The 18,187-nt window shown below is 45.5% G+C and overlaps 1 protein-coding gene across 2 annotated transcripts in view; it reads left to right on the top strand.

Annotated features, from left to right (window-relative positions):
- The first annotated feature begins 16,845 nt into the window (after positions 1 to 16,845).
- Positions 16,846 to 18,187, top strand: part of IGF1R (insulin like growth factor 1 receptor) — a 188,957-nt gene continuing 187,615 nt past the window's right edge. For both annotated transcript variants that reach the window (XM_050903708.1, XM_050903707.1), the window contains exon 1: positions 16,846 to 17,121. In XM_050903708.1, the coding sequence (XP_050759665.1) occupies positions 17,028 to 17,121 (94 nt within the window). In that variant the 5' untranslated portion in view covers positions 16,846 to 17,027. The remainder of the gene's footprint in view (positions 17,122 to 18,187) is intronic.

Below are 18,187 nucleotides of genomic sequence, written 5' to 3'. Positions count from 1 at the left end.
GGGCAGAAGAAGTGTCTTGGCCAAGGTTGCCAAACAGGTCAAAAGCAAGCTTAGCAGTAAAACGCAGGACTTTGAAATCCTCCTCTGGAGATGGTTCCTTGGACCACGCTGCTTTCCACATGAGCAACCCCAGAGACAGAGGATAAATGACAATTTTTCTTATTAAGGAACCTGGACCCCTCAGTTATGCAGGCACAGCTGTCTGTAGTATCAGGCGAAACAACTTCTTTTCTGCTTACCAGTGAAAAAGCCCCCAGGAAAAAGAGATTCAAAAGCGACCCAACTCCTTTTACAAACGATTTCCTGATCTTGACTGCTTACAGTCTACTACCCTGGCTCTGGAAAAGTTAATCCAGGCTATGCACATTCCTGGGAGTGGATCCCACCAGACAATGTAACACTCTAATTAGGTAGTACCAAGGCAACTGTTTACAAGTCTCTTCCAAATGCCTCCCTTGCGTTTGCACCCTCCTACTACAACGGCAATATTTAGTAGAAACGTCCTAGGTATAATTCTCCTGGGGCTTATTCAAATGTCAGTCAGCTCAACAGAAGTACACTGTGAAAATGGATGAAAACAAAAGAGGATGAGTTTCTGTCTTTCTTGGGAAGCAGCGTGTTTGTCAGGAGAAGGTTTTGGATGCATTAGTGAATGTTCTCCAGTAGGGGTTGCCAGAAATAAAACATGAGCCCACTGTGCGAAGGGCTGCCCTGAAGCCTGGAGTTCATTGCCCGGGCCATATTCATAGCGAAAATTCATCGGATAGCCTATGGCTCTGGTGGGACAGAAGTGCCGCTGGTGGGAGAGAAGCCCCCGCATCCCTGTGCCACCAGTCCCTTCCGACATCAATAGCAGCTCCCCCATGGGGTACCTTGGCTGCCTGGTTGTAACACAACATAAGCAAAGGATAGGAAAACGCAGCCACCCTCATTAATGTTTCCCCTAGTGATGGGGAGACATAAAAGTTGTGCTATGGGAGGTTCAGAGTATGATAGATGAGGTTCTGCTGTGGCTGTCGGCAATATCGTCCTTTTTATCCACCTCACACCATATGCTCTTGGCAAAATAGCTATAATATAAAGGAATCACTTCACTTCCATTGAAATGCAGCTGCGTTAGACTACTCAGCTGTAATCAATGAAAGAAAAATACTCGGTGCCTTTTAAGCTGTAAGGGGAATTTACAGAGGCATAATGAAATTATTCAGTGTGAATTCAGCTGGGCTCCAAGAACGGGCAAAACCTTCCCCTTCAAAATTGTGAAGCAGAACTTTATCCAGAAATTACTCTGGTTTTCTGTGATCTCAAGAAGAAAAATGACACAAAAAGGTCATGGATATTTCTCAGCTGATACGACTAGGTCTGACTCAGACCAGTGGAAATTACAGGATATTGTCTCGGAGGGCTCTTGTGAGTTAATAAAAAGTTTCCTGGAATGATTTACAAATCTGGATTGCACAAAGGCATACAATGAAGGGAAATGGGGAAACTCAGGTTACACAAAGCACTGCAGAGCATTTGTGAAAGCCATTTTCTAACAGTCATGAGTAAAGAGTCGAGGTCTATGAGTTTCTGGGATTTTGCACACTGCTAAGTACTTATTTGCCTTAATATCCAACATTTCAGCTACTAAGATAAGTAGTTTCACATTTCCATTGTTTTGTGGTTTTTTTTAAAAAGCTTTCTTAAGTGTGTTTTCCACTGAACCAGTTTGCACTTCATAGTCACGCTGCTGCATCCTTTTACAGGAGAAGAGGGTTGAATTAAAACTGCATGCTTGTCTTGGAAACAAGTTGACCCTTCAAACACTTGTTTGGGTAAGTCATGGATGAGCTGAGGAGGTAGTGGAGGACTGGAAGAAAAGAATAGTTGGTACAATCTTGAAGGAACAACAGAATAATGATCCTAACATCTGGCTTGTAACTCTAATGCAAATAGCATAAGAATAAAACATGCTATTAAGTTTTTACAATAGAATATCCAGGAAGATCATCAGACAGGTGACTTCAATGGATCTCTGGTAGTTTATGCTAGCTGGGGATCTCCTTTTATTTGCAACACGGCGGGGGGGTTATGAAGATAAGATGCAGGTGTGGATGATGTGGAGAAAACCCAGCTGGAGGGATGAGCAGGGGGAAATAAGAGTATACTTGTGTGTATATGGTAAAGGAAAGAAGCAGTTGGTATTTCCCTCTAGGACCAAAATATGAGAGGTACAGAGGACATCTAAGGTGATAGTTCTTGGTTCATAGTGAATGTGAACAGCAGCTGAGGGCCCAGAGGAGACATGGGTTGACAAGGATGGGCTAGGATGCGACTGGTGGGACAGGGCTGGTATGTAACGTAAAGCTGCACCTTTCCCCCCAACACACGTCTGCAATTATTTTGTTTTCCTTCCCACATGAGGCCCTGTAGCTCAGCCCAGGGTCTGGCCTCTGGAAAACTGCTGTTACGCTGCTACCAGGAAGGTTTAATCAGGGGTGAACTGGGTTCATGGAGTTTCCTGTGGCTGAAAAGGCCTTGAAAGCTCCCACTGCAGACCCCTGTTTTTGGAAAGTGTATACCAGCCATTCACCAAATCTCTACAGAAGCCCTGTACGTATTCTCCTTTTCTAATCACTCAAATTCAAACAATATTCAGATAATAGCTGTAAAATATTAACCTGTTATACGACATGTTTTGTGGAAGTAAGTCCTGATATGAAGGTAATTTCTTCAGTGTTACATACTGGTGAGAAAGGACAGGCTTAAAATTAAAAGGAAAAAAAAAGACTGAAAGAATGGAGTGATACAGCTGGATATTCTCCTTTACTTAGAAACAGGCAGCTACCATTAGACTATTCAGGATTCTGGCATTACTACAGAAAAGCCCTTATCAACATACACGAAAGTTTTTTCATGGGTTTGTGGTGACAAATTTATATAAGTTTATCTGGAAGATTTCTAAAACTAATAGCATTTGTCACATGAATATTATACAATTAATGTCTAGCTGAAATACCAGCAGTCTACTATTAATTTTAACATAAGAATGGGAACATTAACATTATCTGAATTCCAATTACTGTGGGAAGGAGCAAAATACCACTAATGGGGAAAAAACCTGTTCTCTACTATTCCATTCTGTCCTGTGCCCATTGGCCAGGTGCTGGGACACGTTTGCTGCAGGAGAGTTGTTTTAAGGCATTGGGAACCCAAAATGAAAGAGATTTTCTGAGCGAGATGCTCTCAATTTGAAAATGTGATGACATTTGGTGTATCACAGACTTAATTTGTGTTAGCCTTGCATATGTGACAGTTTATTACCAGAAACCAAGTTTTCTGAAGTGACAATGCATCGTACAAACACTGCTACTGTCGTTTTCCACTGCCGTTCACCTACCTCTTACTGATGGCAAATAAGGGGTGCATTGTGGTCACAACGCTGCTTCTTGCTCAGCCATCCTTCCAAAAAAGAATCGTTTCAAACCCACTTTTCGTAAGTACCGTAGTGCCCTATAAAACCACATGAGTAATTCAAGCTGCGCTTAGTCCTGCCCTCCAACAGTGATCTTGGAAACCTTCTCCAGCAGTTTTTGGGGGGTTGTTTGGTTTTGGGTGTTTCTTGGTGTGGTTGGGGGTTTTTTTGTTTTTTTTTTTTTTTTTTTTTAGTGAGTCCTTCTACAGGCATCTTCACATGGAATCTCAGAAAAGATTTCAGGGCACACAAACCCGTGATCAGCTGCTAAGGCTTGTGTAGTGCCAGGAGGCTGCTCTAGGCATGATGCTCCTGTGACTCCTACAGAGAGGCAGAGGAAAGTAAAGCCCAAAGGCAAGGCAGTTTTTAACCTTAATTTCCAGCTCTTCTCAGAGAGCAGATGGGAAGATGGAGACATGTTCTGTTCTCTGGACTGTCACAAAAATCCAGAGGCTGCAGAAGTGCTGAATGCCAGAGCTGAGAGGAGCATCATCTGCATCTACATTCAGTGGGGAAAGGGCTGTTGGCTACACTGCAATACAGCTCCCGTCTTTTCTTGATAATCCCCCGTGTGAACATGGACAAGCTGACTTCCAGGAGCACTCTCTTTGGGCCAGAAGGGAAAGAAGTTGTCAAAAATGTTGATTCTAGCTGGGGGGTTGGGTACAATGTCCAAAGTCTCCCTCACACTGCGGGGACGTGTCAGGTCACAGCGTGCAACACTGGAGATGCTTCGTGTCCTGACTTGGGGTTAAAGTGGGGAGGAGAGCCGGTTCTTAGAGAAAAAATCCTGGAGGGGTCCCATGAGCAAACAAAACTTATTCTGCAGTTGAAAACTTCTCTTCTGCTGCAATTTAGGTAATCCCTAGGCAGCAAAAAGCCAAATTCCCATCTTTGGTTACACCAGCATCGGTGTGGAAAACTCTCCTTCAATCACAGTGACACCACTGCAATCCCAAGCAGCATTGCCCAGCATAAACCAAGCACATACATACACAGCAGAGAGGATAACATTTTTACTAGGGACTAGAAGTGCTGGAAATCACCCTCTGGTGTGCCAGAATTCAAGAGTAGCAGCACTGCTCATTATACAATATTAATAGCATGATTTGGAGAGGCTACTGCTGCATTTGGGCTCTGAAGTTATATAGCACCATAAGCTACTAAACACATAAAAACATATTACCTTTTAAGATCTTGATTGTCTTCAGTTTACTATGCCTACTCAAGAGTGTTATGCTTTACAAGGGACAGTATTACAGTACATGTGATAAAACTACTGTTTCATCACTACAGCCAGAGTGGCTTGTGCTGTGCTCCACGGGGACACGGGCATGTGGGGAAGCCAGGAGGCTCCAAAGTTTACATGCCAGGATTAATGCATGGGATCCAGGAAAAAAAGTGACTATACAGTTCCACTCTTCTTGTTTTTCAAAAGCAATGACACCCTCCAGAAAGCTGATACTCTTCAAAGCCTCTTCCTGAGGTACTTCAGACCTGGTAAAATCAGAAGATGATTTATAACATACTTTTCTTCCCATGCCAGGCTCTGCACAAATATTTCTAGCGAGGAAAAGCTTTGGCTTTGAGTTGATGCAGAATAGTGTTTAGGACCACTAGCATAAAAAGTTTGAAGAGAAAAAGGCTCCTTTATGGACCACATCTTCTAGCATTGCCTGCTCCATCTTTTGACTCAGAAAAATTACGACTTTTTTTCCTGGGCATTGTGTTCATGGTTCTTCTGGCTTTGTCTAAGAAGTTGACTGTTCTTTAATATGTTTTATCAGTTAAATGGTATATTTAAGGTGCATGATGCACTGAGTGGCACTGCTGAATGACACAGTCCTGCCATCTGGCTCCTTGTAGGAAAGTACTTCATAGAAATCCTCTCTCCTGCTCAAGGCAGTCAGTCTTCTGCCATGGTTTCCCCTCAACACATCGGACAGGAGTGCATCTTCTATGCACTTGTTCTTGATCCTTCAGACTGTAGAGCAAATATGTTACACCAGAAATCTGCTCTGAGGAGCCTACCTACAAAAGACAATGATCCGGATTAAGAGCAATTTAAAAGATGCCACAATTATGGCATGGTTTTGTTTGATTTGTGAGTAATAGCTGCTACTAATAGCTGCTACTATGAGTATTTGGAGCGTAGCAAAGGAAAAGCCACCATCTAGAAAGAAAAAAAGGGAGAAAATAGCTCGTATCTTCCCAGCACCCCTGCCATGCAGCTTGCTTTCCCACCAGGACGGCTCTCTGATGGAGCTGCCCCTGCTGCCTCCTCAGGAAAATTCCTGCAATTTTGTGTGTTGGAAGGTGAAAATAACATAAACATACACGAGCAGATTTATGCCAACTAGAAGCCTAAGAGAGGATTTTTCAAAGGCATATTTGACAGTGAATATGGTGCGACTAAATGATTGGAGGAACAGTTTGACAACTTGACTTGAGCAGGTAACAACGTGGTCTCGTCTCAGTTATTCCCATCCGGACCGAGAAGGTGGAGAAAGTAGCCAGAAATCCTCCTATCTCATTCAGCAGTTTATCTTGAATTTACGTAAACGAATTTATGCCAAACTCTAGTGAGAATGGCCTTCTCTGATAAGATCCTGCCCCTACGATGATGGACATCCCCCTGAAAAATGTGCTCTCACCAGATTTCGCTGACGAATTGGAATGTCATGCCTTAACCCACACATAATTTTGCCTGGAGGTTATAATGCTATTTTAATTTTTCTACACTTACTGTAGCAAATACTACAAATGCAAATCCTCTGGTATGAAGACAGTGTTACGTAAGACCTCATTCAAAAGTGTCTTATTTAAGAATGCACTTAAGCATATGTTCAGTTTCAACGACACATCCTAAAGAGTGAGGGTCTTAAAAATGTACCTGAGAGTTTTCCTTCCCCTCTCAGGGATTTAAGTAAAATATTATCTAATGCAACTGGGCATTTTTCTCTGTAAGATGACTTAGCAGAAAGAGCATTTCTTCAGACAAAATCACATTCCTTTTCAGGAGAGATTCTTTCTTAAATTATTTGCATTAGAAGGTTTTTTCAGTGATGCTTAAAAATCATTGCATAACAAATACTGTGCCATGTGAAAAAAGGAGACTAAATGAATCCTTCCTTTTAAGCCTCAAAAAAAAAGGTGATCTTGGACAGACAATCTTTAAACAAGGGGAAGTGTGAGTTCATGAGAACATTTCAGATATTCACACTGGGGTACAACGGCAAAAGCAGCTTTGCAAGACTAGCAGGTATTTTTTTCCCCTACAATCTCTTGAAAAGACAGACTGATTCCTTTCCTAGGGACAGCAGAGAAGTGTATTAAGCTTTGGTTCATTCCCTGCATTCAGTGAAGAGAGCTTTTGGGAAAGATGCCCAGATACTATGGACCAAGTTCAGCTCCAGCGTAAGCAGACAGAATTCCCACTGAAATCAATGGGAGTTGCACCTGCTGACTTTGGAGTTGAATATGGCCCAATATGTGGATACTATAAAGGTTCTGTTTCCAAAGTTTCTTCTGGCTTGTTTTATGGGAATGCAGACCTGGCGCCAGGAACGTCAGAAGACCAATAAATTCACTATGGGAACTTCCAGGCAAATGACAACTCTCTCGCACAAAACAAATCCAGAAGCTCACACGATGCTGAAGGACAAATTCTCAGAGTTCCCCCAGATCATTTGCATGAATACCGGTTTCAGAAGGGCTCTGAGAGAAGAAAATGCAGAGTGTGTGGCTGGGGGAGATGCGAGGGGAAATTCTTTGATTGGTTTGTCCAAATTATTTGGATAAACATTTTAATTATCCCAGATATTCGTTAACTTGCAGGAATAGCGGTCCTAAGTCACTAAGGAAGGTAAACTATATGTACACAAGCTATTTGAAGGCTGGTCTCAAGAGCTGCTACGCTACATCTTCCCAATTTGGACTGAATTTTAGCTGTGACTGTCTCCAGGGGCAGAATAAAAGTACAGACAGGGCTAGAGGAGTCCATCCAGAAAAAAGCAGTAGCTTGAATGTATCCACGTGGCGTTGAATACAGAGGAGTTAACAAAAGCATTATGTAAAGGAGACAGTTTGTCTCTGTTGGGGTTATAATTGGCTGGTAACTGGGATTTAAACAACTGAGATTCAAAGTCCATTTTTTGAGTAATTTCTCTATTATGGAACCAGTCTCCTCACATAGCACATGTATTCTTGGCAAGTTGTTTTTGGGTAGTGGAAGTACAGAAAGAGAAAATTAGGACCTTAATACAAGAAATAATCTTGGAGCCCTCACATTAAAAAAAAAGAAAGAAAAGACAGTTTTAATTCTTTTTAAATTCTAAACAAAACCAGCATTAGATCTGTATTCTGTATTCTGATTTGACCTAAAGTTTGAAAATATTTGAAATTGGTATTGCTGGTTCAAGTTCACTTCATTAATACACAAAACAAGAGCCTTCTATACCTTCGACTTGTTTATTTAAATGCAGTAGTTTTCTCAATAACGTATCAAGAAGGACCTATTTACTTCATAGCACGGGCATTGCATCCACTCTGAACACTCATATGTGGTATAAAGAATAAGGGCAGAGGAATGGGGGAAAGGCAGTGAGTACCCAGGTGCTGATGGAAAGCCGTCTTTCAAAGGAATATTGTAATTTCTTATATTTGGCATACCCTGGAAAAGACTGTTTAGAAATTTCTTTTCCAAGCTGCTTATGATTAACAACCTTCTTTCCATGTCCTCCATCTCTAGCCCAATATTCCTTCTGCTGCCACTGAACCTGTATGAGTCATCCACTTTAATATATGTGGTGGTCATACAGTACACTAACATGCACACACACAGAGTAAATTAGGGGAAAATTGATGTCAAGACCTATCGAGTATGAAGGGCCTTTTAAAACTAACCTTCAGAATGTGCTAATATTTACACATTCCCAAACCACCTGGAAATATGTTCCAACTGCTTTAAAACATTTTCAATATCATTTAAATGTATATGCAGCCATTCACAGTTGTACATTAATTCACCCTAAAATCTAACGATAATTTGATCTCTTTGAAAAAACACCTGGCCCAATCCTGGCTTTTATAGGACGTGAAAAATTCTATTTCAACCAAGAAGAAGTCAGGGGTTTTTTTTCCTTCAACAATTTTTGGAAACTTTTTTTTGCTTTTTATGCTGGAGATCCAATTTATTAGGTTTAAGGCTGTGCTTTTCCATAATCTTCTTGAATAAACATTTTTCTTTCTTCTTGCAAATGTAAGATAGTTTGGATTTCATTAGGTTTGAAGGAGTTTTGATGCTAGCATGTCATCGAACTGATGGAAACATGAATAAATGAAAACATATATTCTTGTATGTATTGTGCACATATAATGTTTAGGTCTTTCTATTCTGTATAGAACTCTATCAAAGATTTGGTATAAACGAATACCTACAGTCCATAATTTAACCCACTATTGACTTTATTTTGGGTTCCATGTATATGTTCTGCCAAACTAGAACAAATAATCATAACTTTCATATATCCAGCTCCATCGGGCGTCAACTGCAAATACAGAGAGAAACAAGAAGTTTATTTTGAAATCTATTTTAAATAAATGATCGTATACCAGAGGTTTAAAAAAAAACCCAAAATCAAAAAACCTGGAAGCATTCGTGGTCCTTTGAATTCTCCTCCAGGTAAAAGGGGTGAGCTTAGAGTCACTAGAGTCAATCTGCACCTGTGTTTCTTTCTTCCTGGTAGCAATAATTATCCTCCTTACGAATGAACTGTGACATTTAATTGCCTATAAACACATTTTAAGATCTGGGGATGGATGTTATTATTCAATTGGAAAATTGAATAATAATAGCAAGTTTCTTCCAGGTATTGATATGATTACAGCATGCCCCTCTCGCTGCCGTGGGTCGGCATCACGTCGCCCCAGAGGGCAGCCGGGTGGGCCCGGTTTATGTTCAATAGGATTCATGTACATCCAAAGTTTCAGGGGTGAAAACCCAAAGTGCTCAATGCAAAAATCATATAAGATAGTAGGGACAGATCCTTTCTGCCCACTACATGGGGTAAAAGTCTGATCCCTCTCCCAGTTAGGTTGGTGGAATTCTTGCTGGTAATACTACATATTAAAGTTAAAATATACGTTGCTTCGAAAGAGTTAATAATACAAGATTAATAGCTGTTATAAGCACGTTGCAGACATCAGGAGTTTGTGTTATAAAATGTAATAAGCACATCAACAGATGGTCTGGTAGATGCTTATAAGCCACGGTTACAAGCACGCGATTGACCTGTTGGACTCTGTAACAATCTCCACAACTGACTAGCCATGTATTCAAACACCTCTCAGTCATTCATTAACTCTTTGTAAACTATTTACGCACACGCCATTAATATACAGCATGATCACGTTGCCACCGTCTGCAACAGGAGCAGGATAGAGCCCTAATTACTTGCAACAGTTTATTAATTCAATACATTAACGGCAGGCACGTTTTGACAGCCGCGGTGCCGGAGCGGGGAAGCCGACAGACGCTGGAAGCAAGCGGCAGCTGTTCCCCTGCACCCATCACTCACTCGCGCCGCCACGCTCACCTTCGAGGTGTCTTTTTTGACTAATTTGTCACATTCAGAAACACGAAAGGGGAGACAAACAGGAGAACGCGGACGTTTGGTAGGGAAGTGAAATTGCCGTTGCTGTGCTGCGCTGCGAAGGCTCGGCGCGATTGCAGAGTGCATCGACAGGCTTTTAAAACGCTGTCAAAAAGGCACAAACATCAGCATAATTTATCGGTGGCTATTTTAGGCAGGTGCACGGGAACTCTAAATATATGGCATTCACCACTTGCTGCAGTTGCTATGGATATGATATCTCAGGCCTGTAACTAGGGTTATAAATGCTGTTGTGTGCTTATTATTGTTGTTGTTATTAAAACATGAATTTTATAGTTATTCCTGCTCAGCTGCTGCCCCTAAATCGTCCATTTAACTGCTACTTCTTTGTTTGAAGGAGGGATGTGTATGGGAAAGAAGTAATAAACAATACCCTTTCTTCCCTTCTGCTTTTTATTTGCTCCAGAAGGGACCAATCTTGAGCCACTGTTTGCAGTGCTATTAGGGCCAGCAGAATTAGAAATCACTCAGAGCCAAAGAAGTGTACTTTATTTGGGTGTATCTGATTAGTACTCTGGTATTTAAGTCTTGCACACATCAAACGTCCAATCTTTTTTTTTTCCTCCATTTGTCTTAAGAGCTGGTCTCCTGCAGCTGCAGGGATTCTGCTCAGCCCTCTTGCTGTTATGGCTACTTCCACCCAAATCCTGCCCAACGCTGCAGATCTGGGAAAGAAAAGACGGCCGGCGGATGCAGAGGCTCTACAGACACCTTGACCGCTGCAGAGGAGTTAACGGCAACCTGCCCACCCAGCGTCCGTCTGAATGTGTGCCGTGCTCCTGTTCCCTTGCCAAGAGGAGACTGAGCATTTTCCTGCAGTCAGGAGCCCGTGAAGGTCATTGGTACGTGACGCAATTCACAGCAGAGCAAAAAGTGGCAAAAAGTGGCAAACGTGCTAAAAATGGGCAACCCACATTTTGCCTAACATTGAAGGGCTTGTTATGAGCCTACAAAACGCAGTTTATAAGCGGAGATTTTGGGGGAAAAGGAGTGATGTCCAAGCATTTGTATGTGTCCTTCAGGTGCACAAATCACACTCACCCAAGCTGCGTAAAAGATGTATCACTCGCCCAGACATAATTCCTACCCAGCACAGTTACCTACCCACACCTACCTACAACAGAAACGTTCAGCCTCTAACGGAGCCTGAACAAGGTGAGCTGGCAACATTCGGAGCCCCTGGAGAAGAGGAGGTGGCTGCGGCGGGTGCTCTCTGCCGCCGCGAGCGTGGCAAAGGCCATGCAAGGAGCTGTAGAGACCTTGGAAGAAGCAGCACCTCAAGCAGACACAGGCAATGCTCCGTGACGGCTGACCTTCGTCCTGGGGAGCTGACACAGTTGGAGAAGGCAGGAGAATAAATTTCAACTACTCCCTTACGCCGGTAATACAAAATGTTCAGATGCTTAAAGGTTATGACAAGCTAGCGTCTGGTAAAGAGGTCAGTCTGCCCTGAAAGCGTTGCAGAAGCCAAAATAAAGTCTAGTCAAGCCTATGCGGAGTACGAGCACTGAGGCAGGGAAAATAGTGAGGCCTCTTTCTCCCCAGTGGTGGCCCCAGAAAGCAGCGGTAAGGCTGCTGTTAAAATTAAAATATGGCTGAGTATTAGGATATTTGCCTTGGGCAGATATATGTTTTGAGAGACCGGGGTCAGTGGCTGTTTTAACCGCGTTGTTTCATCCCTACTGCCACACTTCCTGAATTTTCCACTTAAGCGGCGTTTTAAACAGGACGCAGGTATGCTGGTGGCATTCGGCATCACACTCTAGAGGGTAAAATGTGTGTGTGTGTGTGTATTCATGTGTTTCTTTCTGTCCATCTGTCTATCTCAAGGACCATAAACCAGCAGTGGAAAAAGGGGAGGCATGAAGCCCAGTGCAAACGGAGAGGAGGAATGATTGTAGAACCAACGGGACAAAGAAGAAAGTCATTTTTTACCATCAGGGAAGATCGAGTCACGACACAATGATGTCTTACACTAATGAAAATTATAGTTTAGACTTTATGTGCAAAAAGAAAGGAGGGGAAAACTTTGCACAAATCTAGACACACAATATACACTGAACAGCGCATACCTTATTTTTAAAATGTTTTATTTGTTATTGGTGGCCTCACGTAGGAGACATTGCCAAGGATTGGGACCCCAGTGAGTTGCTAGGCAGTAACAAAAGAACAGTGACTGCTACAGTTTATAGCTGAGCCACTGGGCAAGACGCAGCAGGCAGAAAAAGTCGAAGTGAGGTCTAAGTTGGTGGGAGAAAGACCTGACAAAATAAACAAGTTTGAAAAAAATGGAGGGATGGTTTCCCCAAATCTCAGCAAAGACTGCAAATGGCCACAACTTGGGAAGCCTTCTCCTAACACATCCTTGATGTATTCAGATGGACTTGGGGAGACTATGATCTATAGGACTTTTGCATTTTGACCACCTTATTTAATCCATTGGCTGAAACGTTTCCCTTTTGGGCTGGGTATTTTTATATCCAGTCAGTTTTACTTTCTTGCGATGAAGTTCCAGCAAAACATTTTTAATCACTCTTCAATTCAAAGAAAGGCTTAACCTACTCAAGGTGCTTTTAGGATCCGAGTGGTGTTCAGCCATAGGATGCCAGATCTGGGTTCCCAGTAAATAAAAACTTCTAACCATTCATATCAACCTCCTTTGCGCAGGTCTATAGATACAAGCAGAGGCAAACAGTGTTGACAAGGAAACAGATTTCATCATGAAGCACCTTTGCATATTACCATGAAAATTAAGTTCAATTTGTCCAAATTATAACTCTTTAATTTTGCACATGGTGCATGTAGTACAGTTTGCTTGAGGTTTTCATCGTCAAAGATATGACCATGTTGCAGTTGTACACGTTGAAAAATCCTGACTTAAATACTTCCACTGAAAATAACAGGAGCACTCTTGGAGAAAGATGCCAACATACAGGAGCCGAATCTGATTAAAAGTGTGCACTGAAGCTGAGCACGCGTATGTGCATGGCCAGCACCGAAAGCTGCCGAACATGTGAAAGGCAAAGGAAAGCCCAACACTGGGCACAGCTCTCCTCTTAACCTCTTAAGAGTACAGAGCTATGGGCACCCCAGCATTCACAGAAAAAGGGCTTATTCCCACGTACCTCCATGGCATAAAAGGTAAAAGTGTCCTGGTGGAATCCAGCCAAATAATTCCAAATTATGAACGTCACATTGGCAGCTCGGGAGGATGGAGAGCACTGCGAACGCCTCCAGTTCAACACTGTGCTGTTGTTATGATCTTTTTTTTTTTCCTTTTAAAAGAACCTGACAGATTCCAGAAACAAACTATGTTACGACACCTATAGGACTGTGTTTATATGAGATTGTAAGCTCTTTGGAGGCACAGCACATCTTTTTGTTCTCTGCTTGTACGGCATCCAGTTCAACGTGCTTGTCCATGACTTACCCTATTCGTCAAAGTCATGAAAGAAAGACTATTTTACAATAATAAAAGTTCTTTATGACAGCAGAATGATAAATGATAGATGCCCAGTTCCCACTTCAGCTCTGTCTTTACACAACGATACATTAATTTGTAAATAACACAGTACAATTTATGCTGCATCAATGCCATAATAGGCACAGAAAGGACACTTGTTCTGCTCAGTATCCGGCACTAGTATTAGGCACAGCTGTACAGAGCAATAGTAAAAATTTACTGGACACGAAGATCTTTCTGCTCCAATTTAACCGAAGCCTTGAAAGCCTCTGTGCAGTTGATAAAGTCTATGGTAGACACATGCATGGCAGTCCAGGACAGTTTCATACGTAAATGCTGGATTCTCCTGCCCTGAATCTCGAGAGGGTTGCGCTACCACCCAAATGGGCAGGCACCCACGCTTTGACTTATTATTACTGAATTATTGACACAGTCCTGGATACGTGTGCACGTGTGGCAATTCTGCCCCTGTTGTACTCAGTGATGATTTTCCCCGTAACTTCTGTGACGCAGAATAAAGCCTTTTCATCTTTCCTAAGGGGTATGAGAGCTAATGTGTAACTAAGACAATAGTACCAGACCATTCTGACAAGGCAAATGGTATAAAAATGGATGGAGAAACTAGAAGAAAAACATGTAAAAGGTTGTGGAAAATTATGTAGTAACATAACTGAAGAAGATAACTGTATTGTAATACAAGATGTTCAAGAAGAATTTAGGTTTAAATGTAAAAACTTAATTTTGACATTTGCATTAATAATGTGACATTTGCATATTTCTTAATGTAGCTTTTTTTTTTAAACTAGAATATAGCTAATGCTCACAGATGTCTGCTTTCTTATACTTCAGCATCATTTTGCTATCTCCCCATGCCAAAGTATTGCAACAAATACGTGATTACTCAGGACATCCATATGCCGTGCAGCATGGCTACTACGAGCTTCGGCGAAACAGTGGGAACACGGCCCACGTTTTCTGATTCCGAAAAGCCCAAACCTTTTCTGCTTCAACTAATCCCGTCTCTCCCCATTTGGGGCCTGGGCGTACAATGTCATTGTAGGAGACTAGCGAACAGTGGAGAAACGCACATGGAACAGACAATACTGGAGTATTCACTGAAGATCATGACTGTGGAAGGGGACATGTTCTGCTGTTGTTTGTTCCCTCAGGTGAGCCGAGTCTTGGCATTCCCTTCCCTTGCTCCTGCCTACACTGCATCCCTAAGCACAGCGCACTTCAGGCTCAGCCCTTTGGCTGTGCTCTCCGTGTTCAACCCAGAGGAGCAACTGCAATTAAATGCAGTAAATAAATAAACAGACCATCTGAAAATCAAAGCTCCGTGTTTCTCTGTCCTCCTAACTCGGTCCCTTCCTTTTTCTATTTTTTTTTTTTTTTTTTTTTCATTTCTGAAGAACACAGAGGTGTTTCCACGAGCAGGGGGTCTCTCGTCGGCTCTCCCGCCGTGCTTTCCTTCTGCGCCCCGCAGGATGCTCGGTGCAGCCATCAGGGCTCCGTCGCCGCCTCCTTTTCCCCTCTCCCCGTTAGCACGGACGCCGGAGCAGAGGCAGCAGCAGAGGCAGCAGCAGGAGCGGCGGGCTCAGGCGGGCCCGGCCCGGCCCGGCCTGGCGGCAGCCCCGCGCCCACAGCGGCCCGGGGTGCAGCCGCCCCGTTCCGCGCGCCGCCGCTCCGGCTTTTGCCTCGCGCCCGCTCGCGCCCCGCCGCCGCCGCCGCCGCCGCCGCCGCCGCCGCCTCCGCGCGCGCCGCTGCCGCCGCCGCCGCCGCCGCCGCCTGGGCGAGGGGAGCTCGCGGGAGGGGGGGGGGGGCGTGAGCGCGCGCCTCTGTGCGAGAGAGGGCGCGTGCGCGCGCGCGGGAGGGAGAGGGCGGGCGCGAGCCCCGTCCCCGTGCGGCCGCAGAGAGGAGAAGCAGCGGCGGCGGCGGCAGGCGCGGCGGCGGAGCGACGCCGAGGCTCTTGTTTACCAGCGTTCACTCTCCGTCGTGCAAAGGGAGCCAGCGCGGAGGAGGAGGAGGAAGGAGGAGGATAAGGATAAGGGGAGGGAGACGCGGCAGCACAGCGCTGCAAACCCCGCTGCAAGCGAGCGGCGAATTAATTGGGAGGAGCAGCAGACCCTTCCCCCCCGCTTCCCTCCCCGGAGGAATTACAGACCCTTCGCAACAAGCTCCTGGGCTTTGACCTTCAGCAAACCGGATCGCCTTCCTCGTCCCCCCCGCCGCCCCCCCGGCTTACACACGCACACACACACACACGCACACCTCTTCCCGGCTCCCCCTCCCCCTTCCTTGGGCTGGGCAGCGCGAGGGGAAGGTTTGCAGCGCGCGCACACCCAGAGGAGGAGGGAAAAAAAAAAAAAAAAAGGAAAAGGATTTACAAATTCGCTGGGTGGTTTTTGTTGTTGTTGTTGTTGTTGTCGTCGTCCTCCCCCCCGCCCCCGGCGCTATGGCAAGGCGGCTCGGAGGGATGCGAGGAGGAGAGCTGCGGGGGGAGGAGGCGGGGTGCTGAGCTGCTCCGCTCGCCCTGCTGCTGCTTTGTGTGTGTGTCCTGGATTTTTCTTTTTTTTTCTTTTTTTTTTTTTTTTTTTTTTGGAGAAGGAGCCTGTGGCAGCGGCGCCGAGGAGAGGAAGAGGAGGAGTAGGGGGGAAGCCTTTTTAATTCATTTTCGTTCCAAATTCCGCATTTCGAGTCTCTGCAGCCAGCCGGACTTGTGGTGGTGGTGGTGTTGTGGGTGGTGGTTGTGCGTGGGGTGTTTTCCTTCCCCACCCTCCCCTCGCTGAGCGGGGAGAGGAGCCGGGGGGATCCCGCCAGGGCAGCCCCGTCCCCGCGCGGACGGACGGAGAAGCTGTTGTTGTTTTGTAATAAGATTGTCTGGGTCGCACCCCCCTTCCCCCCCCCGCAGCCCTCCCAGTTTTTGTGTCTCTCTGTCTGTGTGTGTGTGCGCGCTGCCTCTGTGTGCGGTGTTTGAAAATGGAGGTTGAAGATGCAGACTGCCAGCCCCGATGTGCCTCATGTTTGCGACTCCTGTGCACGATGTACCACTGCAGCCAGCGCTGAGGGGAGACGGCGGCGACGACCCCCCGCCCCGCCGCCCCGGAGACCGCGTCGCCCCGGGGCTTTCATGCCTTGTTGTTGTTGCCGTTAATACATCTTTAATATCTGTGTATTTTTGGTGTGGTTGCTCCGGAAGATCAACACCCAGGGACCTCAAAAACCCTCCGGTTTGCCAGTCCGAAGGGTCTTGGTTTTTTTTTTTTTTTTCATTTCTTGAGGCAACGTGGATTTATTTATCCTGCCCTGCTTCTCGGCCGCCTTTTGCCTCCCTCGTTATTTTTAGAGGACGGGGAGAGAAAAGAAAGCGAACAATTTCGGACTTTTGTTTTGTTTTGTTTTCGGAAAGGGGGATTTTGTCCAATTAAGAGGAATGAAGTCTGGCGCTGGAGGAGGGTCCCTCGCCGTCGTCTGGGGGTTTCTGCTCGTCTTCGCCGCACTTTGTCTGTGGCCAACAAATGGGGAAAGTGAGTACGGTGCGTGTCGGCCGGGGGGGGTGTGAGGGAGCCGCGGGGGGTTCCCGCTGCGTGCGTGAGGGGCTGCCCGTGAAGGGGGTACGAGGGCGTCGGCTGCCTGTGTGCGTTTGGGGGTGTGTGTGTGTTTGTGTGAGGGTGGCGGTGAGGGGGGGCCCTGTGTGAAGGTGTGTGAGGGAGTCGGTGAGGGGCTGCCGGGGGGGGGGGGGGGTGTGTGTGAGAGGCTCCCGGGGCGCGCGCCGTTTCCCGCCGCGGTGAGCGGGTTTCGCCCCTGCCCGCGGGGATGTGCGTGTTTTCCTCCTGTTACGCGTCTGCTCCTCGAGCACGTTTAACAACTCGGGGCTGCACGTCTCCCTCTCTTCCTTCCCCGGGGGTGGCTGGCTGGTTTTACACACAGGATCGACAGAGCCGCAGCCCCCAACCTGCAGGAGGGGGTCGTGATGCCCATCCGTCCCCTCCTTTGTGTTTCCCCCACCTGACCCGCGTGCTACTCCTAACCCCCCTCCAGAGCCCGGTGCAGTGTTTAGACCTCTGCAGCCAGGGCTGCGAGCTGCGTAGTAAACACTTGCAGGCTGGGAAGAACGGCGCTTTCTTTCGCCGCATGGAAGGAGCTTGATCTTTGTCAATATTTAGGGGCTGTATGCAATAACCTGCCCTAGTGAGTGAAGAATTCCTGGAAATAAGCGCCTTGCCTTTTATTGCCGCTTTACTGCCGAGGAAGGGTTTCACTCGCTCGGCGCGGGGTGCAGAATTACGGTGGCATCCCGCAATCTAAAGGTCACAGTCTGCTGTTACATTTTTTTCTTTTTAATAAATGTCTAGGTTGATACTTTACGTTTGTGCATAAATAGAAACGTTTGATGGCCGGATGGCCTATATTCTTAAAGGTGATTTTTGTTCTTTAAGCAGCTGTGTTGCATGTAGCATTAAGGTTTGTGCAGTTGACTTAGCAGCGTGCGAACTGCTTCCTCCGTGTGTGCGAGTGCTGCACCGAGAAAAACGTGGTTCATTGTGCGTGACCGCGCTGCGAGCAGCGGGGTCCCCAGCGCACGGAGGTGTC

This window comes from Gymnogyps californianus, chromosome 11, assembly GCF_018139145.2.
Source record: "Gymnogyps californianus isolate 813 chromosome 11, ASM1813914v2, whole genome shotgun sequence".
NCBI classification, from domain to species: domain Eukaryota; kingdom Metazoa; phylum Chordata; class Aves; order Accipitriformes; family Cathartidae; genus Gymnogyps; species Gymnogyps californianus.
Note: the sequence above shows the minus strand (reverse complement) of the source record. Positions and strands in the feature narration are given on the sequence as shown.